This window comes from Gymnoscopelus braueri (genome assembly GCF_963280865.1).
Source record: "Gymnoscopelus braueri genome assembly, chromosome: 20".
Lineage (NCBI taxonomy): Eukaryota > Metazoa > Chordata > Actinopteri > Myctophiformes > Myctophidae > Gymnoscopelus > Gymnoscopelus braueri.
The window spans coordinates 29,781,265-29,804,506 of NC_137622.1; the positions used below are offsets into that span (position 1 = coordinate 29,781,265).

Below are 23,242 nucleotides of genomic sequence, written 5' to 3' on the forward strand. Positions count from 1 at the left end.
CAGTGCCAAAAATATTTCTGGCTATATCACCCCTGTGCCAAGGCCAAAAATACATTGTAAAAAAAAAGTGCTTTGGAGCCGAGATACAGCCTTTTCAGTAAGAAGTTAAACAAGAAGTGAATGGAATTTTTTTTTTTCATGACGTCTCAGACGTCATTGGCACTCTGGGCTTATGAAAAACGTGACGTCTGCGACGTCATTGGCACTGAATGAGTTAAGACAAATCTCTTCCGGGGGTTCCCGACACAAAAGTCTTTTCAGATGGGGGGCCGCAGCTTGACTTGAAAACGCTTTGAGAACGACTGCAATAGAATAGGACAGAAACACACACATGCTGTAATGCACACATGCAGACATCTGCCTTTGGTTTCGATGTGGTAAAATTAAAAATAGTCAGGATTTAATACATGGTGAAACACCACAGGACAAATGTTCCAAGCAGAAGTACATATTGCAGTAAACATTTATTGCACATTTCCACAAAGAGAGATGCTGACTTTCATACTGACATTTACATCAGGCCTGTGGCCAACGCGTTGCAGAATAGTTTGTCTAAACCAGTGGTTTTTAAAGCCATACATACCATGGTTATAATGTGAACGCAAACCTGAATTCATAGAAAGAATTGCCGATTGTAGATCGGCTATTTTTGAAAATGTGAGAATAAATAATTAATGAATAATAATAATAATCAATAGTTAAATGTAAAATGTTCACCTATAATGACCAAAATCTGGACGCCAGGTTTTAACTCACTGAGTGCCAGAATTATTTCTGGCTATGTTGTCCCAGTGCTAGAGATTTTTTCAAAGTAAAAAAAAAGTGCTTAGGAAGCGAGATACAGCCTTTTTCAGTTATAAGTTAAACAAGGAGTGGATGGAGCTGCAAATCTTCAGATATTGATATCTTGGGTTCTGAAACATTTTTTCCCAATTTTTTTGAGTTTTTTATTATTTTTTCAAAAACACAGGAAACACGTGATTGGCACGTTGCATCATAGCGGTAAAACACGTGAAACACGTGAATAGCACTCAATGAGTTAAGTGGTTAAAATATATTTTTCAGGGTACAGAATTTGCCTCGCTCTGTATTGGGCAATGAGTGTGCACACATCTATAATAGATTACTAGCATGAAACTCCAGCTAGGGCTGGGCAATGAACCGAAGATGTACCGAAAACCGACATTTACAACCAATAACCAACTTAATCTTGCTGATGTAGGATTAAATCGATTTTTTTTTCTTCTTACAATTATAAAAAATATTTATTTTTATAATCGACTATACCGATCAGTCTGATCCCTTAACCCTGTATTATACTATTTGAAGTGATATCGCCCAGGCCTACCTCCAGCTCCTTGTCGAAGCGCCCGGGCCGGCGGAGGGCAGGGTCCAGGGCGTGGGGTCGGTTTGTGGCCCCCAGCACCAACAGTTGTCCCACGTGATCTTCCTGGAATAAAGACACAGTACAGTAAGAATCAGTGAGGTCCAACTATTTATTTCAACCTTAAGACCTGAGGCAGTTTTTAAAAAAATGGGCGCCAAGGACCTTTATTGTATTTTGTATCCTAATAATAATAATAATTGCCTATTGTTGCTGTCGGGCAAAAAACGCTTATCTCCATATTCAAACTTTTTGTCTTTTTTTGCAAATTAACGCCATACTTGATCACACTACAGCGTCACACAAAAGCCTCAAAAGTAGCAGATCCACAAGCTAGAAACACGGCGCAACGTATTTTGAGCTTGTAGATCTGCTACTTTTGCTATTTTTGAATTTGAATCCTGAAAAGTAACAGCTTTTGGACATATGAGGTTTCCACCAGACGGAGACGATAAGTAAGCGAAGTATATGGAAGAGAATGGACGACACTTTTCTGAGATCAACAACATAAATTACATGAAACAAACTGTGTCATGTATGACAAGATTAATTAAAAACAAAACCTTAAATTGATTTGCAAATAATATTCGACCCAGATTATGGAGCTATAAGCCTTCATGGTGGTCTGCCTTCAGGGAGAGAAATGATGGCCTTTTTCCACCCATCTCCAATACCATGGGATGGGAGAGGGGTGCAAAATTCCAGTTCGAGCAGGAATTCTGAGGACACAGGAAGTGCCCCCCCTCCCTCCACATTCTGCAGTATCCAATCAGTGCTGCCGACCTCAGCTGAAACAGGCCCAGGGGAGAACAGAACTAGGGGTGCAACAGTTAATTCAACTAATCGATTTAATCTTTCAATTGAATCTTTTAATATTAGATTTTTATATTTTTATATATACATATAACAATACATATATATATTTTTTTAATTCAAAAATATTTGTTTGCTATTTAGATTTTTTTTGTGACACTGTTGTACGGCAAAATCTTAAATAGAGATTAAGGTTCAGACTAATAGATACAAAAAAATATTTAAAAAATGATTAAAAAAAATCTAAGATATCTTTTCACTGCGATTTGTCGATATATCAAAAATAAAACAAAGTGTCCTATAAAGACATGCTTCTCGATTACTCTACTAATCTAAAATGTCATCGATAGAACAATCACAATGAAAATAATGGATGGCTGCAGCCCTAGAGTAGAACAGAAGAAGTGTACAGACTGCACGTCGTCTTCCTCTGCTTTTGGCTTTTCCTTCTATTGTTGATTAAAGAGATGGAGATGTGCTCTGGTGATAAAGTGATGCCGAATTGGCAGGTCATGGTAACCCGCCGTGATTTGCTTCCCAGGCTTCTTTAAGGAAAGGGGGGGGGGGGGGTTTGCAGGGCAATCTGGGCTGACCCGAGCTCTCTTTTTCTCATCAGGCTGACTGGTGTAACTGTACAGAACAGCGCCGGGCCGACAGACGACACCCCAGAGAGACGAGGCTGGGAGCGTGTACTCTGAAGGCCGTCCAACGTGCGGCAAGATGGTTTCTGCATGACTCTATCTGCATTTCCAATGAGAAATATATATTCTGAAGTAGGGAATCAAAACTGCCGAGGGAGGGAGGGAGCCGGATTCCACATTGAGCATTCAATGAAATAACCACACGCATATGTGGATCAGATAGTCAATAAAGGTTCAGCCAAAGGTAGCTCCGAATCCCTAGAGACGAAGGCTCACATCAGAAAATGATGAGGCCTTGGCGTTTCGGATGTGAAATATGCTACGGGGCTATGAACGAGGAAGAACATCCGACTTCAACCGCAGAAGAGCGAGCCAATAGACACTTTTCACGGGCGGTCATTTTCGTCTATTGACAAGCTCACAACGGGCCACGTTGGGATGCGTTGTGGGCTCATAGATCTGCAATCTTTGCTGAATGTTCTTCGATTTTTGCTGGATGTTGACCTATAATGACATGCCGAAAATAAGGACGGCAAGTTGAAAGTGGTTCATTGTGGTTATGTGTTTAATTTAAGTGTGCCAGCATGGACAGGTCCTCCTGTCCAGTTAACTTCACGCTGGCGCATAGAAACGCCTAAATAAAAAAACACCCTGCAGCTGTGTTTTCCTGTCATGATGGCCACTGTGTAATGTTTAGCCCAAAACCTGCAAAGGTTTGAGAACCAGTGCTCCAACAGCATGCTCTTCGAATACCACAGTTATCAAGTGTGATGGCAGCGTCAGTGCTACTTACTGCGCCCATCCCGTCCATCAGAGTGAGGAGGGAGGCCACCACCCGTTTCTCCACCTCATTCTGCGCCCCCTCTCGTTTGGGACATAGGGCATCCAGCTCGTCAATGAAGATGATGGCAGGACGCCTATCAAAGGAAGAAGGGGTGCAAAACGTAATACAACTAGTTGATTTAATCGATGTATTGATACAATAAAATATTTTAGGGAAAATCCTTTTTTTGTGGGGGGCATTATAGGCGGAAATCTTCCTAAATACAGAATATAGCTGATCTACAATCTCACAATACGTTGCATTGCGGTGTGTTCTGAGCTTCTAGATCTGCAATTTTCAGCATCTTTGCGCAACACTGTTGTACGAGAAAGTATAAAGTACGCCTCAGATTAATCAATTTAGTGGATTATAAGAACATCTATTCAAATGTCAAGGGCAGAGCTTGCATTATATGTTGCAAGTCAGTGAAGGCAGCAGTGGGATTATAGTATAATGATCAACATTATAAGACAGAAAAGTAGCAACATTAATGACAAAGATTACCTTTGAGATGCATCACTGAATATCTGTCTCAGCCTGGCTTCAGTTTCACCGTAGAATCTGCAAAGATATGAATAACATCCAGATTCTGTAAAGATATGTATAACATCCAGATTCTATAAAGATATGTATAACATCCAGATTCTATAAAGATATGTATAACATCCAGATTGCATTTACTTACAAAGAAAATAAATAAAAAGTTGAAACATGGAGATATACAAGGTGTCTGCCTGACAGCGACGATTATTGTATGTTCATGGGCTTGGGGCAACAGAGAAACCTAAATCACTGGTTCTCAAAGTGGGGTTTGGGGACCCCCAGGGGGGTACCAGGGGGTCCCCAGCAAAATGTGTTAACACAGCATTACAATCATTTTTAACCACTTTATCCATTAATACGTTGGCTATTAAAAAATAGTAGATCTAAAAGCTCACAGCGCGTCACTTCTATTTTTGTACATTTTTGAAAAATCTTGAAATGGGTTATCTCTGGAACCCTGATATACACTGTAAAATCTGCAGTGGTAATTTAACTCTGAGAGCGTACAGCTGGAACCATTTGGTTCCATCTGTACACTCACAGAGTTACAGACTTGTTAAGGGTCCATTTGGACCTCTGGTGGTCCCGGACCTAAATCATCCATATCTACATATGGCCATACTTGCTCATGATCTCCGGGCCGTTGATTACAGTCATGTGCGCGCCGACCTCATTGGCTATGGCTCGTCCAATCATAGTCTTCCCTGTGCCAGGGGGACCATACAGAAGCACTCCTCTGGGAGGAGTGATGCCTGCAATGAAAAAATGAATTACATTTGGTTTATTTTACCTCAGTGGTTCTCAAAGTGGGGTCCGGGGACCCCCAGGGGTCCTTGGGGAGGGTTCCAGGGGGTCCCAAGCAAAATGAGGAACAGTTTAACCTACACGTTTGGCTGTGTTGCTCATTCCACGATTGCACGATCCTTACAAGTTATACCTCGTTGTAAAGGTGACTAATCAACGATAAAAAATATATACAATACGATACCAATTGGTATTATTGAAGGGGAGAGATAATCAACCGAAATTAAGTTTCCTAACTTTCTGTGAGCAGTTTATATACATTATGATTAGTTCTGTGCATGTATTCTGCACCGGTGACAGCTGTACAACAGATTTAACATGAATATTTATAATGGTGTGCATGAATACAGAACCCATACCATAGGTGGAGAACAGCTCGGGGTGCTTGAGAGGAAGTTCAATTGTCTCTCTGATCACATCCAACTGGCTGCTGAGGCCGCCAATCATACTGTATGTTACTTTTGACCTTGTGTCTTCACTGTCCCCTGGCGTCCCCGCCTGCCTTTGTCCTCCTAGTCTGTCCTTAAAGCTAACTTTAGTGGCTCGGGAGACGCAGTAGAACGTGTCACAATTTAAAGTTCCACCAGGGGGTGCTGTGGGACTTTTTTGTTCCGACTGCTCCGGGCTCAACAACGAGCTCTCCAGGCCTGCAGAGCTCTCCTCCTTGGACTCTGAGGAGGGGGTGTCCTCCTCCCGAGAGTTGCTGGAAGGAGTCAGAGGAGCAGGGGGAGGAGAAGAAGTAGGAGAGGGAGAAAGGAGGAGGCGGCATGTTCGGACAGGGGTGCTGCTGGCGCTGGGGCCACCAGGCTCTCCGGCTGTGCCTTGTTGCGCCCCGCTGCTGTCACAGTCGTCGCCCACGGTGAGCAGGCTGAGTTGCAGGGACAGGTCGGCTGACGTGGAGCACTGCAGCATGGAGCTGGACATGGAGGCCTCGTCTGTGTCCGGGCCTCCTCCCTGGACGTCACCACCAGCTACCTGTGTAAGGGTGCAACCGTTCCCATTAATAGACCTGGAAAGCATCCGTGTCATCTTAGATCTTAGCTATATAATTATACAGCAACATAGGTTTTTCAGAAAACTTTGTTTTAGAAGGCAATTCGTTGCTGTTAGGCAGAAACCTCTCATCTCCAACCTCTTATCTCTAACTTTTTGCGTTATTTTTTTCGTAAATGAATGCCCTACTTGATCATACTACAGTGTCACACAAAAGCATCAAAATTAGATCCACAAGCTCGAAAACCCCCCCCCCCCCCCATATTTAAAAGAAACACCCTTATCGATGATTCGATTCATCGAAAAAGTAATCGATGGAATAATCGCAAAGAAAATAATCAATAGTTGCAGCTTTATATGTACCTGTTGTTTGTGGAGAGTGACACCATCCTCTCCTCTCAGAGCTTCCACACGCAGGTTGCAAGCCCGGCCAAAGTACCTTAGAGAGAGGAGATTCCCCGGGAGAAGGACTTTGCCAGCTAATTACACAGAAGGGGGGGGGGGTTAATACATACTTGTTTTAAGTTATTCATCCAGGTATACACATTCCTTTAAGACAGTGGTTCCCCAAATTATTTTCGGGGGTCCCCAGACGATTAGCTTAATGTGCAAAAAAAAAATCTCACTCAACAGTTAACAAACCAACATACAGTATAAGTGTATACAGGGTATCTGCACATTTCTAAAGTTACAATTTAATGACTTTTAATAAAATGAAATGTTTGGGAATCCTTGCTTTTTATTGATACAATATCAAATCTGTAGAGTTTAACCTTTTTAATCAATGAAGGATGACTGACCACGGATGGTCTGCCTCAGTAAAAATGGCCTTGCTCAAAGATACCGCAATAACAGAAAATATATAAATAATAAATAAATAATAATAATAATAAATAAATAATAAATAGTGTGAGGAGTCGGTCTATTGACTGTGTTCTATTGACAGTGGTGGGGTTTCCCTATCCCTGAGTATGAGGTTAAAGCAAAATGGACTATTGAGAGTGCAATTCAGACAAATGCCTCCTGAACCCTACCAGAGGCCTTGGAAGCCAGTGACTTACCCAACGACCGGAGAAAGAAGTTCCTGAACTCATCTGTATCTAGTGTGTTATCTTTTAGCCTGAATATAAAAAGAAAACATTTTACAATGACAATTTTTTTCTTATTATTTATTTTATTAATTCAAACTTTTATCACTAAACTATATATTTTTTTTTTGTTATTCAATTTTTATTGATTTTTACATATATAAACAAATATGCGTTTCAAGTACAGAACCATCATAATTGAACATAGTATCCCCCACCCTTCTCCCTTTTCCCACTCTTCATTCCCCCATCCCTTCCCACCCCGCCCTCCTTCCACACATTCACACAACACATCCACAGCATCATCGAGTCAGCAGATCTTACAGATCTGATATCAGGTTTGTCCACACAGTGAAATTGTGCTCTGTTGAGCAATGTCCAAGAAGCTCCTTAGCCAGTGTGTTTTGGATAAGTCATGTGGAGGTTTCCAGCGTTGGACTATAATCTTTTTGGCTGCTGTAAGTCCTGCCAGACAGATTTTGCGTGACTTTCCAGTAAGAGACAGTTTAGAGTCATCATTCAAAATATGTACAAATGGGTCCATTGGCAGTTGTACTCCCATTAAGTCTGAAAATAATCAATTTTCAAACTCTGAAATTGTATTTACTAAAGCCTTATCTTACCATAATTGATGATAACACAGAAAGATACTGTATGTGTGGAAGATATGCAGTTGACAGTTGTCATTGTCAGTACCTTACCAGTAGATGGCAGTCTTTACCAATAAAAACGACATAATAATCAAGTGTAGACATGCCTGTATCTTTTTTATTTTTTTTATGAACCCATTCAATCCGAGAAAGCATCTGTGTCATTTTAGATTTTAGTTATATACAGGTATACTGTATGTACAGGAACATACGTTTTTCATAAAACTGTTGGGATTTAGAACAGTGGTTCTCATAGTGGGGTCTGGGATAATCCCCTTTATCCATATTTTAAACGTTGGCTATTCAAAAATAGCAGATCTACGAGCTTGTTGTGTTTGCAAGTGTTTGAAAAATGTTGAATACTTTTTTTTTTTTTTTTTACACAAATCTTCTCTTCTGGGGGTCCCTGGCAAAAAAACATTTTCGGATCGGGGTCCGCTGCCAAATACATATCATTTTGGGGATCCTTGGCACGAAAACGTTTGAGAACTACTGATTTAAAAGGCATTTGTGGAATGCTGCAGTTTCTTACCTGGTGGAGAGAAACACTTCTTCGGCCTGAAGCACAGGGCCCGTTACCGGGTGGACCAGGACTCCCTCCCCTGGCTTCACTCTGAGGCTGTTCAGCACACATTTCTGAAGGCCCACTTTCCCAGCAGGGAAAGAGGCTACAGGCCAAGCTAAACACACCTGTTCAGAGATAAACAGGTCAGCTGTTACAAAGCAGTCCAATTAGTATTGCCATTACAAAACCACCATAATCAGAGTTGCCGTTACACTGGTATTATTAGCTGTTCAATCAAAATCACTGTTACAATGCCATCCAATCCGAAAAGCTTGTAATTAAAGCAGCAATCCATAACATCATCATCATGTTAATGTTGATTTGAATCTGGGTCACCAGAGACCAAATTTCTACCTCTAAGCCAAGACTCATCATCCTCCGCTAGGCCAGAGGAAATATTGCGCTATGAGCCTTAATACGTTCCAGATAGCAGCTTTAAACAATGTGCAGTGACTTTCTTAAACAACTGTTAAGCCGCTCGGCTGGGCAGGGGAAAACTAAGTGCTTCAATGCATTCAATAACAAAATGTCCAGACCATAACTGCTGTTGGGTGATGTTCCCATTTATTTAGTAGAATGAATCACAGCATACTTTTGTTATTGCAAGTAAAAACTAACGTTAAAAAAAAACTGCGATCTCCCCGTGTGCCCATACCCGCAATTAACTGGTTTGTTACACCTGTCTTCCCCTGCCGATTACTACAGCACCCCACCCCTCATACCCGACCACAACTGGCCAACGGCAGAATAGCTCCTCCACAATTATAGACCAAATTATTTTACGCATTGTTTTGTTTTGATTATTTTATTCAATATTCCAAGGAGATATTGTGTGTGCGTGGAAACATGTTAAACAGTGGCAAATACATACCTCTTGCTGTCCGGTCTTGCTCGTCAGTAAAACTGGTCTTCCTATGCATATGTTGGCTGTCTTCATGGAATTGAGGCTCAGCTGGACTAGACATGATCTGCTTCTTTTAGGCGTCTTGTCATCTGCTGTAAACGATACACATACATGAATGCAAAATATGAAGCTGGGAATTGCTTGCTTGTGTGCTTGCTCGCTTGATTGATTTGATTTTAGGGATGAAAAAGACAACAATTCCAAGGGATAACATGTAAAAGTGAGATCACTTGTTTCCAACATGGTCTCTGATGTCAGAAAAACAAGATAGACGGTTACAAATACCATTATGGTTATTTGTCCAAAGAAGACAGCCTTGATAATTATAACAAGAAAACACTATGAACTTCAATCCCTGTCCTAGTATTTTCTCTTTTAGTCACAGATTCCTAAAAGTACCTATAAAACCCCCTGGATTCTGACAGTTTAACCTGTTCCACAGGTGCCTGTATTAAAATGTATTTATGTGGTACTGTATTATTCACATAATGTAGTAGCCAATCAAACTGATATTTGATAACGTGTCGTGTTGCTTTTGTATTCATCGTATTATTTTACATCATTGGTTCTTAAAATAAACAGTTTTAAATCCTTCCACAATACTGCTTCCATCTTTAATTAAGATGCCTAGGCCGTGTTCATTTGCACTCACTTAATTTTTATTGACAACATATTTATGTGAACTTGCATATTTTTCTATGATAGTGAATGGTGGTCACTGAGAATTATGTTATTAGGCTGTCCTGTAATTTGAGTGAATGGTGCATAGAGTGTCAAGTTTAGGTACTGTTTAGAACAGGGGTCTTCAACAGAGGGTCCTCAGAGCTACTACAGGGGGGCCGCCGGATCTTTTTACATAATCCACGTGAACCCTAGCATCCCTATTCTGAGGAGGAAACTACGAGTTCATTTGTAGATCGGCTATTTTTGGCAAAGAGGTTTGGTGTAGAGGGGAAAAAGAGCAGACCAAGTACAGAGTGAAAGGTCAAGTTTACCAAGTATTAATGGTTTTAGTGGGTTAAATGTCTGAAACTACACATTAACATGAATCCAACATGAACTGATGACTGTCAGTTGAGTGCTGTCAAACAAGTCTATGAAGCTATGTAATGGAATATATGAAAAAGTTTAATCTGCAACAAAATTTTATACAAGATGCAGTGGGGGTCCCTGCTTCGTCTCTCCCTCAGCTAGGGGGTCCTTGTGCTGAAAAACGTTGAAGACCCCTGGTTTAGAATGAACAGTGGTTGGTCAGCATCATCAGCAGTAGCAACAGCAGTGAGGCTCAACCTGCACACCTTTATATATATTAAAGTGAGGTGTCAAATAATATGTGGATAATTGTCATAGGCGCTATGCATTAGACTGAAGTCCACCATATAGTTATAGATACAGTTATAATATCTATAACTTACTGTATTATTGACTTCAACAGAATACAGTTAGTTATAGTGGTTCTCAAACGTTTTCATGTCAAGGACCCCTAAATTAATGTGTATGTGGCCGGGGACCCCCCAATACAAGATTTGTGACATTTTCCATAAATATTCAGACATTTTCAAAGAATGTCAAGCTGTTTTGAAAATAGCTGATACAGGCCATGATGGGGGTCCCTGGACCCCACTTTGAGAACCCCTGCATTAGACCACGGACCACCATAACTCTGAGAGTGTACAAATGGAACCAAATGGACCGTAAGGGTCCATTTGGTTCCATTGGTACACTCTCACAGTCAGAGTTACAGACCCATAGGGTGCATTTATTTTGGTTCCATTTGTACACTCTCAGAGACAGTTACAGACCCATAAGGGTCCATTTGGTTCCTAACTATCCATCATTTATCTGGGGGCCCCCTGGAACCCCCTCAAGGACCCCTGGGGGTTCCCCGGACCCCTCTTTGAGAACCAATGAGTTATAGTACTATATCTGCCTGGTGTTAAACTTACCCTTATCAATGAAGTCTATTACAATGAATGAATTGTTGCTGACACTTTGTCCTTCCTGGACCAAAGCTTGCAGGCTCGTCCGTTCGTCATCCGTTAACCCGGTTAAAACGTCTCCTTCGTTAATGGATCTTTTAGATTTGCTTTTGTTTTTCTTTGAAGACATGTTAATTCTTCCACACGTGAAACAGTGCAAACATGTGTAAACATGCGACGAAGTGGTAAACTTCCTGGTTGGAGTTGAGTCCCGCCCATATTACCGTAAAGAATGTTCGAACTGTGCACTAAGGCTCAACGCCGGGTGATGCTCTTGACGTTACCCAGTGGTGGAAGAAGTTCTCAGATTGATATTTTACTAGTAAAATAAGTACAAATACCTCAAAATTGTACTTAAGTACAGTACTTGAGTAAATGTACTTAGTTACTTCCCACCACTGCATGTAAACATTCTACATTATGCTTTATCATCGATATCAGCTGTTTTGTATTGCGCGTTATCTCTGTACTACGGTATTTGTGTAACACATTATTAGAGGGCGGACGTTTACGTAAACCCGGCGCATGTAGATATTGGATCCGGGTTCGCTTTAGAGCTTGCAGATCCGGTCTAGAACGGATACGGAAACGGCATCTGTGTGTGATGTATTATTCATGTATAAATAACCGGATACAGTAGGCGGGCTCTTGACCGGATCTACGCACTAAACAGTACATAGAAACCAGGCATTTGACTTGACGGACCCGGGGACGCGATGTTTAGTCGACTATGAATCCATTGACCAAGAATGTTATTGTTGTAGTTTAGTAGGTAGCAGGTTTTAACAGGTTTATATAAACATGACTGCTTTTTTCCCCTTGGTGAGAACCGCACTATGCAGCAGAACGTCGTGGAGTGTTTCCTCACGCCTATTGAATAACCAGACCGTCCGTTCGTTGTCCCAGAGCAGCGCGCAGGGGAGGACAAGTGTCCCCTTGACGGGGACGGTGGACAGGTTGTCCCGTAATGCCTCCCACAGCGCTGTCCACGGGACACCACGTGTCCTGACGGGGAAAGTGGACAGGTTCGGCGGAGTAACGGTCAAGCTGGACGACAGCAGCTTCCCGTCGGACATGGGTGAAAAGGCGTTCAGCGAATTACTGCGAGGTTTGTTTGTTTGTGCACAAGATATCTGTGGCGAAAACAAGGAGCAAAACATGTTCTTGTTTTCTCTATTCTCTTTTTAGCCGAGACAGAATCCCCGCATGTCCTAGTGCGGTTCTATTGCGCGTATATTGGCTTCAGGTAGTACTACCTGTCAACCAGTAGATGTCCTACCCGACACCAGGGTCTAAAGTTCTCAATGGAAGAGCCCAGAGGGTAACAGAATAGGTGGGCAGCACTGGGCACCAAGGAAGAGGTGGCACCTCGGTGTTAAATTGGCAATCTTTTTCTAAAATGTAAAAAAAACATATATTTGGAAAATGTAGTGCCCACCCACCTATCCTGTATCCGCACAGAGACCACCTGCCTCCAACCACTGCAGATGTTTAGTTTAGTTAATCTAGCATCAAAATCTATTTAATCACTAATAGAGTTGTTTTCTCCCTACGACCCACACAAAGTACCAGATAACTTGTATAACGAGGCAATAAGGAAAAACCAGACTCAGAAGACAGGCAGCCATGGATGTAATGAAATATCTTGTATTCAGGCAGAGAGAAAAAAGGTTACAGTGTCACAGGTATTAACGCATCATCGGTCGTCCGTCTCTCTGTAGTGTAACAGAGAAAGCACTAGGCTTTAACAGTGTCCAGTAACATAAACATATGACATCATAGGATGTGACATAGATGAGGTTCCGGGCGAAGGTGGACTTCTCGGATTGGATGAGAGCGATGATTACGTCGTCGTCTGATGAGGATGATGATGGTAGATGATGATGAAGATGATGATGATGGTGTGACAGTTTATCTTTGGAAAAACAGCGTCCCCATGTCTGGGTCAACACGTTGACATCGGCTGACCTGTCACTGGTCAGAGATGATTTGGTGACACTAAAGGAAGACAGCTGTAGAAAAGAGCATACAGTGTTCTCAAACAATAGATAGCCACAGAAAACCTGCAGCATGGGTTTGACCTTGGCTTGCACAGACACAGAGACTGGAAGTACAGAAGCAATACTTAACATGAATGATTTAGGCCCATATAACACCATTATTAATAGGACATTTTAACCAGGTTAATGGACCCTAGACACATTATGATAATTAAGATAAGAGATTAACTCTATCAATCACTTTAACCTATTTTATACTTATGCCTATTCGAAATTGACAAGCTCACAATATGTTGCATGTGTTGTGAGCTTGTAGATTGTAGATCTTCTAAACATTAAACTGTGAAAAATGTGTCACGATTTTGAAAAATAACCACAGATCTTCCCTATGGGGGTCCCTGACACAGCATCCTTTCAGATGGGGGTCTGTGGCCAAATACGTATCGATTTGGGGGGTCCTAGACATGAAAAATGTTTGAGAATTGAGAACCACACTGGTGTAAGTTAATTTGCCATTGGTTCTCAAAGTTGGGTCCGGGAAGACCCCCAGGGGTAGGGGTCCCCAGCAAAATGTGATAATATAGCATCATAATCATTTTAACCACTTTAACCATATTTTATACATTGGCTATTCAAAAATAGCAGATCAAGCTTGTACATCTGCTATTTTTGAAAATCTTTGAAAAATATCAACACAAAAAAGGGGGAAATATTGAATAATTTAGATAATCTTTTAACACAAACCTTCGCTTCTAGGGGTCCCTGTCTTTTTAAGATGGGGGTCCGCGGCCAAATACATGGCCGCGGCATGCACAGTCAGCTCGCTGTGTGTTTTCTGTCCCTTCCACTGACTGACTGTCTCTCTCTTCCATACAGACTCTTTGGACCAGTGGAAGGCAGAGGGAAAGGTGGCGGTGTGGCTTCACGTGCCCATCTCACTGAGTCGCTGCGCCGGCGCGGCCTCCGGCCACGGTTTCACCTTCCACCACGCCAAACAGGACCGGGCCATCTTGGCTCTCTGGCTGGGGGAAGGGGAGAGCAGGTTACCTGGGTTTGCAACGCACCAAATCGGAGTGGCAGGTAGCCATAAGAAATTGACTATTTTTCCTCCCCATCATTTGTGGATACCACTATGTCCTGTTTGTTAATAATACTAATATTCCATATATACTCTTTTAATACATTATTATTATTATTGTTGTTGTTATTATTATAGCATTGAAATTGGAACCTTACTGGATGGGCACTAAGGGGAAATGCATTTCTGACAGCACAAAAATGAAAGTGTTGACTTTACCACTGTCCGCCAGAGGGCAGACTTCCACTTGTAGTCTTTCCCCAAAAGTGGATGACCTGTGAGCATGTCAGAACATGTCCATAGCATCTTCACAGTCTGTGGCCAATATGCTGTGTCTGCTTATTATAAGCAATTTTTTTCTGGAAAGTCGCTTGTAAATATTGGTAGTTACGGTTTGCGGGTTTTTTGTGCTTGTTTCTAAAGTGTAGTTGCTTATTTGGCTTGTTTTTAATGTTGTTTAAACCAGTGGTTCTCAAAGATTTTCAAGTCAAGGACCCTCAAGTTAATATGTAATTGTCCGCGTATCCCCAACTGAAAACATTTTGTGCCAGGGACCCCCGTACTAGATTTGACCCCTGTACCGGCCCCCCTGTAGTAACTCTGAGGACCCCCCAGGGGTCACAGACCCCCTATCGAAGACTCCACTCTTGTTGACATCATTGTTCTTCCTCTCCAAGATTAGTTGAATCCATGTTTCAACTCTGCTAGCATAGCCAAGACCAAGCCACATTTCCAAATTCCTCAGAAAGGACTTCGTTGTGTAATATTTGTTCGCTTACGTTTTCCCCTATGATGCATTGCTTATTGTTAACCCATTAAGACCTGAGGCCGATTCCACAAATGTTCTCAAGCTTTTTCGTGCCAAGGACCCCCAAATTGATATGTATTTGGCCTCGGACCTCCCATCTGAAAATGTTTTGTACCAGGGACCCCCAGAAGAGAAGATTTGTGTTAAAAATTTCACTTTCATGATTTTTCTAAAATATTCCAAAATAGCAGATGTACAAGCTTGCAGTGTGACACGAAGTGACACGCTGTGAGCTTGTAGAACTGCATCAACGGAAGCTGATAAAATGGGTACTCTCTCCTGATTGTATAGGTTTTACTGATTTATCAAACATCTAGTAAATAAATAAATAGTGCATATTTTGTGAAAGATAAGAAGAAGATGTGAAGAATTTAATTCCCCCAATAGCCACAATATCGATACAGAGGCCTTTTGGTAAAAAATATGATATTTGATTTTGTCCATATCACCCAGCCTTACAATATAGTGCTTATTAATGAAGCTGCTATAAGCTACACAGCAACAGCCAATAATTCCTCACTACGTTACCCATAATTCCTCTCTATTTGCTGTAAGTCACTTCTTGTAGCTGTCTCTCTCTCTCTCTCTTTCTCTTATGATCCCTATCCCAGACTGCCGTAAGCATTTTCTTTCCTGGACTGCAGGCTACATAATGATAGGCTCTCTGTGCCGTACCCGGGGCCTTTTCCTCTCTGAAGTGGCCATATGGCGTAAAGATTGGGAATGACATCAATTTCCATTTACGAGGCCAAGTCGGACTTGAGAGAATGACCCATCCCATCCTTACACAGCTGGGAGATTCATTTTTAATGCGGACCTGGCCCGGTCAGACGTACCGTAGCGCTGAATAAGACAGTGCCACAGTTTCCTTCCTCTCACCACCTCCTCCCGAGTTGTCAACAGAAGCACATAGCCGACTCTCTTAGTCACAACCTGTTGAGAAGAAAAGTCAAATAAGTAAAAAATGTCTTAATGAAATAAAATAAATAGTGTAGGCAAAGTGGGATGTGGTTCAAACAGAGTCACGCTCATTATGTGTTCTGTATTACCCCATAGCCTATTTAATTTACTGCCACCCTGTTTATGTCCCTGAGAAGTAAGAACTAAGAATTTATTAAGAGCTTGGGTTTGATAAAAAGATATTTGAAAGACATATTAAAATATATCTTTTGTGAACACTGTGTTCGATTGGTCGAATACACTTCCGAGCTTCCTGTTCTCAACTTTTACCAGGTGGAATTACAGGATCTCTGTAGCATTTTCGAAGATTATGGAAGAGATAGTCTGGCTTGCTTGAGAGACAATATTTACTATAACTGGTCCTGTCCTGCTCGGTTGTGATTGAATTTGTGAAAAGCACAGTCCCAGGACTCCCATGTGGGCCAGTCACATTACATAGAAGTTTTCATATTGTGTCCAACCCAGTAATTATCCAGAAGCTATACTGCCAACAGGTAGATTATTATCATTATTATTATTATTTTTTGTTTTTTTATATGTTTTACTAACTCCCTGCAGATTGTGGAATAGCTAGCTAGTATGTATGCTGGTTAATGGAGTCATGTGTTTACATACTTTTTATTGCCATCACATTGACAGTTCTTTGTTTCATCAGGTGCGGTGGTTGATGAGTCCAATGGAAAGGTTCTCGTTGTTCAAGACAAAAATAAGGTACTTTTATGTCTCCAAAAGTTCATCTATTTTATTTTTTCCTCCTTATTCATCATATGTTTTGTTTGTTTGCCCGGGTACATACATACTGTATATGTATGTATGTCAGTATGTACAGGTATGTCACTCTGTCTGCAGAGTGACATGCATCATCATCAATCAAACGGAAAGGGAAACCTAAAGGTGTGCATCGTTCTTTTTTATGATGTGAATGTTATTGCAGTTTACCGTTTGTTCGTTTTTACAAACCATATCACTTCCGTGATAGGATCATATAAAATGTGAAAATATAAAATTGAATAAAACTAATAATTTAAATGAACAAAAGAAGCAAAACAAAACAACCAAACTAAAATATATAAATAAATATAATTAAGCAATAATAATAACAATGTCAAAAAAGCCTCGGGGTATTGGACAGAATGGACACCTAATGACATTAGGTTGACCACATGGCTCATCACCTGGCTCGAGACAAGCTTTCAGATGGAATTAGCCGCCTTCTACAATGCCTTGCTTAATGGTTTCAATATGTTAAAAACACGACAGTGTTGTGCGAAAATAGCCTGTCGACAAGCTTTTCGATCGGCTAATTTAGAAGCTATTTATGTGGTTTACTGAACAGTGTGTCATACATGCGCTTCACAGGTGCTGCAGTCTCTCCATGTGTGTGTCTCTCTCTGGCTGCCTCATAGGTGCCACGGTGTTAGCCTGGGATCAATACCATTTTCGGGGGTTTCTGATCCGGTCTGGAGCGAAAATAACTCCTCCGGCACCGTGCACCTCCAAAATGATTCCCTCAGTTTAAAATTTGTTTGGCATAATCGTTTAGTTTCTTTTGGTATTATAATCGTTTGGTATGTCCATCTTTTATTCTAACTGGTAGCGCGACTAGCGAAACTAAACTAATTGATTCGCATTATGTGATGAACAAAAAACAATGCAACGCCAATCGGAACACACCACCGGAACACTTTTAAAAAAATATATAAACCGGATCACACAGCTCAGTTTTAGAATGAATACCCGGCTTTGTGGTGGAAAGCCTGGTGACGCGAGGTTACCACGGTGTCACTCTGTGTCTCTTTCTGTCTGGGTGCAGTGTGCATGTCATAGGTGCCACGCACGGCCTCTCTGTGTCTCACTCTCTATCTCTCTGTTTGGGGTTAAGTGTCTCGCTCAGGGACACCTTGACACATTGCCGGGCCGGGCATCGAACTTGGGACATTCTGCTTCCCAGACGGCCTATTCATCTGCCATTCAGCTATGGCCCGCCGTTATAGCTATGGATCCCATACACCGGATGGGCAGCTTGTGCCCAATTAGCCAGTTTCACTCCATAGCATCGTGGATGGAGGGACAGTGGGTCTGACATTAGGAATGCACTAAAATAACATAGTTGTCATTGACGGATTGGAAAAATATTCAGTGGTTGGCCTACTGTGAGTGTGCAAAGAAACTTCAAGCTGACCGGTGTACTAGTTGCTAGAAGCTAGATTACCCGTGGACTCAACACTAAACACACAGTACACACTCACGGACACATTTGCACATATGCACAAACACAAACACACACGGGGTAGAAAACATAATCTCTGGCCCTGCCTTCAGTCTGGCAGAGATAATGAATAATATTGAATGAATGGCACCAGTTATATCATGCCTGTTGCTAAAAATGGCTGTCATTAGACTTGTTTATATGGGAAGTTTCCTTCCCTTTAGCCTACGACTCTGTCCACCTTATGTCTAAATGGGGGTCAAATTCTCCCCCAAGACATTCACTGTAGCACCCCTCACCCTTAAAGTCCACCAAACATTGCTTGGCTTCAAGCAAACACACTAGGCTGGTGTTTACACAGGCTGAATACAGCTAAACAACTTAGAGTTTGAGAGTGTCTCTATGTTTGCCCATACAGACCCCTCCTGTAATACTGAGGTTGTTATGAGGCAGACTTATATAACAGGCTCCTTGTTGCTCCACTATACAGGCCTGTTTGAATTCTCAAGTGGCACATCAACACAACTGGAGAGTTTTGTTCTAAAATGAGATAAAGACGGAAGTGGCACACTACTCCTGCAAACGTTTGATTGCATGAAAGCAAAAACAGTATTTTGGTGATTTCATTTTTTAAGGATCACTCCTCTTTAGTTGGTAAAATTATACTTCATTAAATTAACCTCAATCACAGTGTTTTTGTACTTAGTATACTACTTTTATGAAATAATATACCGTACAGTATTTCTGATGCAATTGAAGTTATTTTTTAGCCCTGCAGAATAACGAATAACGATTTTTTTTCTGCCTTGTACTGTAAAAGACGAAAAAATGTGACAGATCAGCTGATGTGTGCTGGCTTGGCATGTGAATACCCACAGCATATTATCCATCCTGGGAATGCCAAGAGTTTTGTGGGCATATAATGTATCAGAACTGTGGTTCTCTCCAGATCCACAGGCAGTAACTAGTAGTTTAAAAGTGTGGGGAGTGTTTTCAGTGGTGGAAAGTATGTTTACTCAAGTACTGTACAATTGTAGGTACTGTATGTATTTTTACTTTACTTGAGTATTTCCATTTTACGATACTTCTAGTCCACTACATCTCAAATATTCTTTTGCACTCCACTAGAAGTTTTTGAGAAATTGAGTTACTGGTTACTTTGCAGATTTAGATTATTATTTCAAAACATACATGATCCCAACAGCGTTGTGAGCTTGTAGATCTGATATTTTAGATGTGAGTACTTTTACTTTGGTACTTTATGCATGAGTTTGATGACAACATTTTGTACTTTTACTCAAGTAAAATGTTTAATACAGGACTTTGATTTGTAACAGAGTATTTTAATATCGTCTCTCTGTGAGGTGGAAACCTCATTATGTCCAAAACGGTTACTTTTCAGGATTCATATTCAAAAATAGCAGATCTACAAGCTCAAAGTGCGCCGCTCCGTGCCTTGTTTTGTAGATTTGGTATTTTTTACTATTTTTGTGTAACACTGTAGTATGATTCAGTAGGGCATTAATTTATGAAAAACACAAAAAGTTAAAATATGGAGATAAGAGGTTTCTGCCCGACAGCAACGATTTGTAACAGGATATTTTTATATGGTGGTATTGTTACTTTTACTTAATTAAAAAAACTCCTTCCACCGCTGGTGGTGGGGAGTGTTTTATCTCTCCTCTCTCTACTCCTCCACCCCCTCTAATCGTTTACTGGAAATGAGCTCCATGACAGGCTGGCCCTTGGCCACAGGCTGTCTGGCAGGCTAAGTAAGTCCAGAGCTCATGAAGGGTTACAAAATGCCCTGAAACAGACCCCCCTCCAATTAAAAGATGCAATCCGTTAGCCTCATGTCCTACCCGGGATTTGAACCCCGGCCTCCCATGTGGGAAACCAAAATGTTTATCCTGCACGTCCTGCTTAGCTAGGGGACGTTTTGCGCCTATGAGCTGCAGGTAGTACTACTTGTCAACCAGTAGGTGTCCTACCCCAAGGGTTACCAAACTGTTCAGACCACGACCCCCACCAAAATAATCAAAATCAAAATAATCATAATCATTTTTGAACTGGGGACCGGGGACCCATCCTGACAAGCACTTGGAATTGTAGACATTACATCTAGTTTGACTCGGTTCTACAGATAAATATTGTGAAAATAGCCGATCTACAAGCTGTGAGCTTGTAGATCGGCTACACATTTTCAGATGGGGGTCCGTGGCCAAATACATTTCATTTTGGGGGTCCTTGGCACAAAATCGTTTGAGCACTACTGATTTAGAAGGCATTTGTAGAATCGGCCGCAGGTCTTAATGGGTTAACACACTCCACCATGCAGATTGGTTAAAATAACGTTTTCTTGATTAAATTAAAGTTCTGGACTGCAGCTTTAACTCTGACTAGACGGCCTTCTTTAATACCCCACCTCCCGTAATGATCTACAAGCAATTGTGACCGTTGGCACAGTAGTTCTAGATTGAGTGCTAAATGAGGTAATGGGTTACAGCGTCTAATTGAATAATAGCCCCGCTGAAAGATTCTCATAATTTGCCAGTAACATTTGTGTGAGCAAGACCTTTTAGTGAGTGCACAATGCTATTAAAACCATTTCCAACAAGTGTAATGTAATGATTATTACAGTATATTACCATACTCCTTGTGGGGATGAGATGTTTTAGTATGAGACATCACAGTTACACAATTAGTCATACTTTTACTGGTACACAATCTTTTGTTTTATTCCTTTCAACCTCTGCATTTATAAAATGGCTTAAAATATAAATGTTTCAATACAATATGAAAATATAGGCCCATGTGCATTCTTATATCTTACAGACAGGCTGTTCAAGGAAGAAAATGTAAAATAAGATGAACGAGTCTTTGTACTGGAAAAAAAGCTGTATACACAATTCATCAGCTAGAAGATTTTCTTTTTTAGAAAAGATATATACACGACAACACTATATCATAATTTAACCAGCAGCAAACTGTCATTAAATATCAACAAATATTTTCTAGGACTTAAACTTCAGCACACCACAAACATCATACTGTAAAGGTCCTTACACACCGGGGCGAATTCTTCATGCGAATAAATCCTTTTTTTTTTTTAAACAAAAAAGTCAATGCAAGCTTCCACATCAGTTTCGCGGAGCGAAAAAGCGTCTTTTAATTATTCGGAACGAGTCCGAATTTTGCGTATTTTTGCATATTCGCATAATCGCCGGTGTGTAATGACCTTAAGACTTTCTAGAACGATAGAGCATTGGTCCTAGACTACTGTTCTAGTTTTCTAGTCGGCCAGGTAGTTCATGCATTCACTTGGGTCAGAATTGATTGGAAGGCTATAATGAAAGCCAGCCGCTAGTGATGTGCGTATCGATACTGGTATCGATATATCGATCGATTGTCTGAGTATCGCTTGAGTATCGATACTTAAAAAAAAATATCAATAATTTTTAATATACTTCCGTTTCCGGTTTACGGCCATTTCCGGTACTTCCATTTCCGGTTTAACGGCATTTCCGTTTCGGTTCTGTTTCCTGTATCGGAAAATCGTCCCCAAAAATATCGGTATCGTATCGAATTGAAGAAATGTGGTATCGGCACATCACTACCAGCCGCACAGTGCTGTCTTAATTATAATTCCAGATATTGTATAAAAAGGTCTACTTTAACTACTTAAATCCCTATATAATTTACTTCAGTGGTGGGGTCACCCAAGGATCTATCCTTGCCCCCCTTAATTGTATTCCTGTACAACAAATGTCTTAGATCTACAAGCTCATATGAGCTTGTAAATACATTTTTGCAGAATTTTCGTCAATAATGAAATGCCCAGAATAAGGAGGACGATAAGGTTCAAGTGGTTAAGGCATTTAATCAAACACTGACTATTAGAATGTTTTCTTAAACCTACCTACCGAACTACTTACTTGAAACAATAGGTGGAAAATGTAACAGTAGCGCAAGATAGATGTAGACGCAAGCTTCATAAATGTTATTGATTTAAGGGGACCTATCTTGAAATTAATGCAGGGATAAAAAATAAATGTACTGGATATCGTCACTTGTTTCTGGAAAATTCTTAAAAACAAGTGACGTGACAAGCGCAAAAAAAAGCCACATTTTAAGACTGCAAGATTTACTTTTTTTTAGATAAATTTACATTAAACATGATTTTCTTCCCCTTCAATTTCAGACAAAGAATGCATGGAAGTTCCCTGGTGGTCTTTCTGATCCTGGAGAAGACATCGGTGAGTACCATGCACACTCAACACAGCAACAAATACAGTACTTCTGTCTAACTTACTTGATTTACTACGTTTACCTACATTCATGTGTACCGCACATCAAACAAATACATGACATAAGCAAAGAAACAGCTGTAAAATTCAAATTTCACCTTTTTACCATAATTCAAAGCAGCTTTTATAGTATAATACAGAACCCAACCCAACAAAGCAGCATCAAATGTTTTCTTATTTACAGTATACTGTAGACACGTGACTTAAAGCATCAGATTTTGGCAAGGGATGGCCATTTTCTTGATAACTTTGAATTAAAGAAACTCAAAAGTAAACCTTCATAAAGTATTTTCTTCCTTCCCAGGTGCCACCGCAATCCGTGAGGTCTTTGAGGAAACTGGCATCCGTTCCCAGTTCAGGTCTCTCCTCAGCATCCGGCAGCAGCACAACCTCCCGGGAGCCTTCGGCATGTCAGACATGTACATCATCTGTCGCCTCAGCCCGCTCACCTATGACATCAACTTCTGCACTCAGGAGTGCTTGCGCTGCGAGTGGCTGGACCTCGCCGAGCTCGCCAAGACTAACGAAACGACACCCATTACCACCCGCATAGCCAGGCTACTGCTTCACGGCCTGGACCGTGGCTTCGACGCAATCGACCTCACCATGGTGGAGCTTCCGGCGGTCTACTCAGGGAAGTTTTACCAGCTGTACCACCGGGAGCTACCCCTGGCACTGAAACCCTAACGAGTC

The 23,242-nt window shown here is 41.1% G+C and overlaps 2 protein-coding genes across 2 annotated transcripts in view; one reads left to right on the plus strand and one right to left on the minus strand.

Annotated features, from left to right (window-relative positions):
• afg2a (AFG2 AAA ATPase homolog A) overlaps positions 1-11,358 on the minus strand; it is a 176,357-nt gene extending 164,999 nt beyond the window's left edge. The window contains exons 1-10 of the mRNA XM_080416776.1: positions 11,155-11,358; positions 9,176-9,300; positions 8,272-8,429; positions 7,063-7,121; positions 6,365-6,480; positions 5,368-5,983; positions 4,827-4,956; positions 4,166-4,222; positions 3,632-3,755; positions 1,349-1,450 (exon numbers count right to left, since the gene is read on the minus strand). Of these exons, the coding sequence (XP_080272902.1) occupies positions 1,349-1,450; positions 3,632-3,755; positions 4,166-4,222; positions 4,827-4,956; positions 5,368-5,983; positions 6,365-6,480; positions 7,063-7,121; positions 8,272-8,429; positions 9,176-9,300; positions 11,155-11,317 (1,650 nt within the window). The 5' untranslated portion in view covers positions 11,318-11,358. The remainder of the gene's footprint in view (positions 1-1,348; positions 1,451-3,631; positions 3,756-4,165; positions 4,223-4,826; positions 4,957-5,367; positions 5,984-6,364; positions 6,481-7,062; positions 7,122-8,271; positions 8,430-9,175; positions 9,301-11,154) is intronic.
• A 558-nt stretch (positions 11,359-11,916) lies between these two features.
• Positions 11,917-23,237, plus strand: nudt6 (nudix (nucleoside diphosphate linked moiety X)-type motif 6). Its single transcript, XM_080415475.1, has 5 exons — positions 11,917-12,295; positions 14,064-14,267; positions 16,689-16,744; positions 22,444-22,498; positions 22,854-23,237. Exons 1-5 carry the CDS (start codon positions 11,989-11,991, stop codon positions 23,234-23,236), a joined length of 1,005 nt encoding a protein of 334 aa, XP_080271601.1. The 5' UTR covers positions 11,917-11,988; the 3' UTR covers position 23,237.
• Positions 23,238-23,242: the final 5 nt, after the last annotated feature.

Coding starts and splice junctions, on each gene's coding strand:
- nudt6 (XM_080415475.1), top strand. CDS start 11,989: ATGACTGCTTTTTTCCCCTTGGTGAGAACCGCACTATGCAGCAGAACG. Junction 14,268..16,688: donor GCACCAAATCGGAGTGGCAG/GTAGCCATAAGA, acceptor TTGTTTCATCAG/GTGCGGTGGTTGATGAGTCC. Junction 22,499..22,853: donor TGATCCTGGAGAAGACATCG/GTGAGTACCATG, acceptor CTTCCTTCCCAG/GTGCCACCGCAATCCGTGAG.